The sequence below is a fragment of the Salmo trutta genome, chromosome 17, assembly GCF_901001165.1.
Source record: "Salmo trutta chromosome 17, fSalTru1.1, whole genome shotgun sequence".
NCBI classification, from domain to species: domain Eukaryota; kingdom Metazoa; phylum Chordata; class Actinopteri; order Salmoniformes; family Salmonidae; genus Salmo; species Salmo trutta.
In genome coordinates this window covers 39,799,799-39,806,442 of record NC_042973.1, presented here as the reverse complement: position 1 = coordinate 39,806,442, position 6,644 = coordinate 39,799,799, and the positions used below count along the sequence as shown (strand labels likewise).

The following is a 6,644-nucleotide window of genomic DNA, read 5'->3' as shown; positions in this document are numbered from 1 at the left end:
TTGAAGTAAAGACAGCAGGTTAGGACTTTTGGCACGTCCTCAATTCTGTCATTGAATTGCATACATTAAACTCAACAGGTCAGAGTGAACAATGACTGCCCTCAGAGTGAAGATCGATACAATCTTAGGTGCAATGGTGCAGGTTTGACTGAGCTGGCTACAAGGTAAATGTATTGTTGGTGAACACTGCATTGAGTGCAGTTGCCTACTTGCTTGCATCTTTAGCTCAAATAAACGGTGATGTTTTGTTATGGACCTCGAAATGGGGACTTGACTTTCCCCAAGAAGAATCACTTATGCCAGAATGTAAAGTTTTAAATGGTATACTTGCAGTTAACAGTAGCACCGTAAACAACTTGAAATTAGACTGAGTAGGCTAGGATTATGACAATCGAGGGCGTTTCATGTATGTTTCAGTGTGGGAAACACCAAGTTATTGAACGTCTAATCGTGGCATGTAACGTCGCAGGGGCTGGCGCTGATATGTGGTCACTGCGTTGTAGTGAGGTCAGCAAGATGCGGTGATCACCGACCACAGATGGTGCTAGTTGGCGTAGGGAACAAGCAGTTTGACAGCGGCAACTAGACAGGATGTTATGCAGAATCATCAACACACCGGGGAAATGCGATGCTTAATTGTTGTGAATGAATAGATGAACAACGTTAGTTTGATTGCCTGAAGGTTTATTTTTGAGATTCTGTGCGTAGTTTCTTGCTGCTCTCTTGACCAAGTAGGCACTTGACTTGATCTGGTTGGATCCTTATGCACTCCACCTTTCGGATATCCTTGGAGCACGAAGGTTGTGAATATATGATGAAGTTTAAACCCAACCAGACGAGGATTTATGATGGCGAAGGTTTCAAGAGAAGAGCGGCATGTTTATGTTTCAAGAATGAAAAAGAGGACGAGGTATGGGTGGTCGAGATGTTTAGTTTTCCGACCATAAACATTGTATAGATATTCACATGACTGACGCATCACAACATATTGGCCTATTTTACCGCGTTCTTTATCTTTCAGATATCGAAACCTTAAGTAAACTTTCCATATAAATATATTTTGTTTACCTCTGACAAATTCGTACGTGGCATTAATCAAGGGATGTCATGGGAGGGAACTTTACAGGGTGGGTGGGTTAGGTCTGTTGATAAACAGTGTGTGTATGCGCAAGAGAGAGAAAGTAAGAAATACAGGGAGAAAGAAAGGCAATTATAGTTTCATGGAAGTCCAGCTTAATGGGAATCAGCTATAAATGCACAAACATCTGACCCATGAAAGGATATGCTTATGAGAGCTCATGTACATCCTGGCAGTCACTCTGACTCAGCCAGAAAGTGCCATAACAACACTGGTCCGTATGTCATCGCAGTCATGTCATTTCCAGTGATACAGAGAGAGGATTAATGCATGTGTTCATGCCGCTTACGCTTTTATAGTTTTTTTCAACATCAAAGTTTCATTGACATGGATAAGCTACGTTTTCCCTATGTCGTCATGCACAGCCTTTTATCAGCAAAAAGTCCGTTTGATGGAAACATCTCTGGTGGGAAAATGTGTATATTGCTTTATGCAGATTTTAGAATATTCGCATGAAAATCTGTCACAAATTGGATGGAAACCTAGCTATCAAAATCAAATCAAATGTTATTGGTCACATACACATATTTAGCCTTTGTTATTTCATGTGTAGCGAAATTGTTGTGTTCCTAGCTCCAACAGTGCAGTAGTATTTACCTTCACAACAATGCACACATCGAAAAGTAAAATAAAGGAATTAAGAAATATATAAATATTAGGATGAGCAATGTCGGAGTGGCATTGACTGAAAGACAGTAGAATACAGTACATACATATTAAATGAGTAAAACCGTATGTAAACATTATTAAAGTGACCAGTGATTCCATGTCTATGTACATATGGCAGCAGCCTCTAGGGGTTGAGTAACCGGGTGGTAGCTGGTTAGTGATGGCTATTTAACAGTCTGATGGCCTTGAGATAGAAGCTGTTGTTCAGTCTCTTGGTCCCAGCTTTGATGCTCCTGTAATGACTTCGCCTTCTGGATGATAGTGGAGTGAACAGGCCCTGGCTGTCCTTGATTATCTTTTTGGCCTGTGACATTGGGTGCTGTAGGTGTGCCCCCGGTGGTGTGTTGGGCAGACAGCACCACACTTTCTAAAGCCCTGTGGTTGCGGACAATGGAGTGGCCGTACCAGGTGGTGATCCAGCCCGACAGATGCTCTCAATTGTGCATCTGTAAAAGTTTGAGGGTCTTAGAGGCCAAGCCAAATTTCTTCAGCCTCCTGAGATTGAAGAGGCGCTGTTGCGCCGCCTTCACCACACTGTCTGGGTGGGTGGACCATTTCAGTTTGTCAGTGATGTGTACGCCGAGGAACTTGACGTTTTTCACCTTCTCCACTGCTATCCCATCGATATGGATAGTGGCGAGATCCCTCTGCTGTCTCCTGAAATCCACGATCTGCTCCTTTGTTTTGTTGACATTGAGGGAGAGTTTATTATCCTGGCACCACTCCGCCAGGGCCCTCACCTCCTTCCTGTAGGCTGTCTTGTCATTGTTGGTAATCAGGCCTACTACTGTTGTGTCGTCTGCAAACTTGATGATTGAGTTGGAGGCGTGCATGGCCACGCAGTCATGGGTGAACAGGGAGTACATGTGGGGGCTGAGCAGACACCCTTGTGGGGTCCATGTGTTGAGGATCAGCGTAGTGGAGGTGTTGTTTCCTACCTTCACCACCTGGCTGCAGCCATTCAGGAAGTCCAGGACCCAGTTACACAGGGCGGGGTTCAGACCCAGGGCCCCGAGCTTAATGATGAGCTTGGAGGGTAGTATGGTATTGAAGGCTGAGCTATAGTCAAGGAACAGCATTCTTACATAGGTATTCCTCTTGTCCAGATGGGATAGGGCAGTGTGCAGTGCGATGGCGATTGCATCATCTGTGGATCTATTGGGGCGGTATGCAAATTGAATTGGGTCTAGGGTGTCAGGTAAGTTGGAGGTGATATGATCCTTAACTAGCCTCTCAAAGCACTTCATGACAACAGAAGTGAGTGCTACGGGGCGATAGTCATTTAGGTCAGTTACGTTTGCTTTCTTGGGTACAGGAACAATGGTGAACATCTTGAAGCAATTGGGGTCAGCAGACTGGGCTGGAGTGTCCGTAAACACTCCAGCCAGTTGGTCTGCACATGCTCTGAGGACGCGGCTGGGGCTGCTGTCTGGGCCGGCAGCCTTGCAAGGGTTAACACGCTTAAATGTCTTACTAACGTCGGCAACAGAGAACGAGAGACCACAGTCCTTGAGAGCGGGCCGTTGTTATCCTCAAATTGGGCGAAGTAGGTGTTTAACTTGTCCAGGAGAAAGATGTCGATGTTCCCTTTGTAATCCTTGATTGTCTGTAGACCTTGCCACATACATCTCATGTCTGAGCCGTTGAATTGCGACTCCACTTTGTCTCTATACTGACGTTTTGCCTGTTTGATTGCATAATGGAGGGAATAACTACACTGTTTGTATTCAACCATATTCCCAGTTACCTTGCCATGGTTTTGCACGAATGTTGCCATCTATCCAGGGTTTTTGGTCTGGGTATGATTTAATAATCACAGTGCGAACAACATCCCCTATACACTTCCTGATGAACTGAGTCTCTGTCTATATGTCATTGTTTTTATCACACGGACTGGGATATATTCCAGGTTGCCTGGGTGAATAACAATCTTGAAGCATGGATTCCGATTGGTCAGACCAGCATTGAATAGACCTTAGCATGGGTACTTCCTATTTGAGTTTCTGCCTATAGGAAGGGTGGAGCAGAATGGAGTTGTGTTCTGATTGGCCAAAGGGAGGGCAGGGGAGGGCCTTGTAGCCATCCCGGAAGGGAGAGTAACAATGGCTGAGAGTTTTTGAAGTGCGAGTACAACAGGCAATGTGTTGATAGAACTTCAATAGAGTTTTCCTCAAATTTGCTTTGTTAAAATCCCCAGCTACAATAGATGCAACCTCTGGATATGTGGTTTCCAGTTTGCACAAAGTCCAGTGTAGTTCCTTGTGGGCTGTCGTGGTATCGGCTTGAGGGGGGATATACACAGCTGTGAGTGTAACCGAAGATAATTATCTTGGGAGGTAATACGGTCGGCATTTGATTGTGAGGTGTTCTAGGTCGGGTGAACAAAATGACTTGAGTTCCTGTAAGTTATCACAATCACACCATGAGTAGTTAATCATGAAACATACACCTCCGCCTTTCTTCTTCCTGGAGAGTTCTTTATTCCTGTATGCACAATGTACAGAGTACCCAGCTGGCTGTGTAGACGGGGACAGCATATCCGGAGAGAGCCATGATTGTGTGAAACATGGTGTTAGAGTCCCTGATGTCTCTCTGGAAGGAGATCCTCACCCTGAGCTACTTTATTGTCCAGGGACTGAACATTAGCAGGTAATATACTCGGAAGCAGTGGATGGGGTGCACGCCTCCTGAGTTGGATTAGAAGTCCACTCCGAATAGCACTTCTCCACCGGCGGCATCTTGGAGCAGCCTCTGGGATACTTTTTTAATTGCCCTGGGGGGTAGGAACAAAGGTTCCAATTCCAGAAAGTCGTATTTCTGGTTGTAATGCTGGTGAGTTATCACTGCTCTGATATCCAAAATATCTTTCCAGCTGTATGTAACAACACAAAAAAACGTTCTGGGTTAATAATGTAAGAAATAACACACAACAAAACGAAATACTGCAAAGTTGCTTAGGAGCTAGAAGCAGGTATATTCAGTTTGACTTCCTTGTCTATCACTAACCTCTGTGTTCTCTTGCTCAACAGCTTTCAATGTGTCCGGGTGGCTGGTAGCTAGCACTCACTCACTCGTGGCTGTTAGCACGTCATGAAAAGAGGCATGAGGGAAGCCCTACAATATTATGTTTTCTTAAGTATTGAGAACACTCGGAAGCAAGCAATGTTGAAAAGTAATCTTTAGACATGTTGTACTTTGCTTCAATGTAGTTTTGCAGACAAAAATAATATAGTGTTTAAAAAAAGCCAAGTATTTGCTGTGAGACAGTGGGGTAACCTATACTGTTGTAGGTAACCACATGTTGTTTTCCCCACAAGCGGGTGGGGCTGCGACAGACTGGGTCTATGCAGTAAAGGAGTCAATGAAACGCAGACATTCCATTGTCTAGATTGGCGCACATTCAACAAATCTGGTCTAACAAAGGCGGTATTTGTCAAATCAGTCATGATTTATGTATTGTAACAGGCCCACAATACTTAAGTCCCATTTTGATATAGTTGGCTGTTTTCGCTGCATAACATGTGGAAGTTGTCCCTTTTCAAGTTTATAAGAAGTGACTGCTAAATGCTAACTCAAGTTCGTATAACCTGGTTAACATAGCGAGCATACAGAAGTCGATGATGGTAGTCAGTCATTTTTAACTGTAATGCAGTTGATTGTTAACGATGACATGAACGTGTGTTGGGGTTGACATACTCAGATTTTTACCTCAACATAGTATGAAATACACATACAAACAATAGCCTGAATGTAGACTAATTTTGCTGGTGGGCAATGAGGAGACCCGAGATCTTTCCCCCCACCCATTTCCAAGGCAATTCCATTGTTTTGGTCGAGTTCGAAGACCTCTTTACCGCATTACTAGTTATACTTAGCTTACAGTTATACGCAGTGGCGTAGCATGCAACCCTGCAGCCTCAGCTGGGTATTGAAAATCATACCGTCAGAATTTTGAAATACCCCGGTATAAATGGTATTTTGCCCAAGCCTACTTTGGTCCATAACACAAAAAAATGTAAGCACAATTTTATCCTCATCAATGTCATTTGCAAGAACTAAATATTCAAACCATTCTGTATATGATCTTCACTGCTCAATACTTTTACCAAACTGTTTGTTTATAACAATTCCAGTCATTTTCCGTTTGTCAATAAGGTCCTGATTGTCACGCACTTCAATATTGTCTTCAACCATGGCGATATTTTCCACAGCCACGTGATTCTCAAGTTGTTTTCCCGCTCCGATGTCCATCTTGAATCCTTTTCTGCCATCCATTACGATGCTAACTCATGTTCTCTTAGCTAGCTCAACTATGCACACTTACCTCTTTTAGCAATACATTGTGCTAACATTAGCCTACCCAGCAAACAGGGGACATCTTGAGGACATCCGGCAACGTTCCCATTTGCTCCCTTGAGGGTTTTGGTGTGACATTATCCAACTGACATTCTGAAAACGTTCTAAGAATGTTGCGTGATGGTCCCAAGGGAACATTCTCTGGGGACCTTTGTTTAGTTCCCTTAATGTTCCCACTGAACGTTCTTGGGACGTTGTATCATAGTCACCTGGAGGTTTTGACTAGTTCCCTGTTTGTCCCGGGGACATCCTCAAGGACATTCTTGAGATGTTTATGGTCCCCTGAAAGTTCTTGGGACATTATGTCATGGTCCCCTGGAGGTTTTTGTGACGTGATGGTCCCAGGTGTCCCAAACCATTATAAGTAAAGTAATGAAATGGTATGGGGGTTGTAAGGTAAGCGGTTTGCTGTTCAGCTAAATTAGTGTAACAGTCTTTAATCAGTGACAATATGATTACATTTAACATGATCACTTAGTAC

General features: G+C 43.7%; 1 protein-coding gene across 1 annotated transcript in view; it reads left to right on the top strand.

The window, feature by feature from the left end:
* The first annotated feature begins 507 nt into the window (after positions 1–507).
* Positions 508–6,644, top strand: part of LOC115152174 (diphosphoinositol polyphosphate phosphohydrolase 3-beta-like) — a 32,868-nt gene continuing 26,731 nt past the window's right edge. Inside the window, exon 1 of the mRNA XM_029696746.1 lies at positions 508–910. Within this exon, the coding sequence (XP_029552606.1) occupies positions 764–910 (147 nt within the window). The 5' untranslated portion in view covers positions 508–763. The remainder of the gene's footprint in view (positions 911–6,644) is intronic.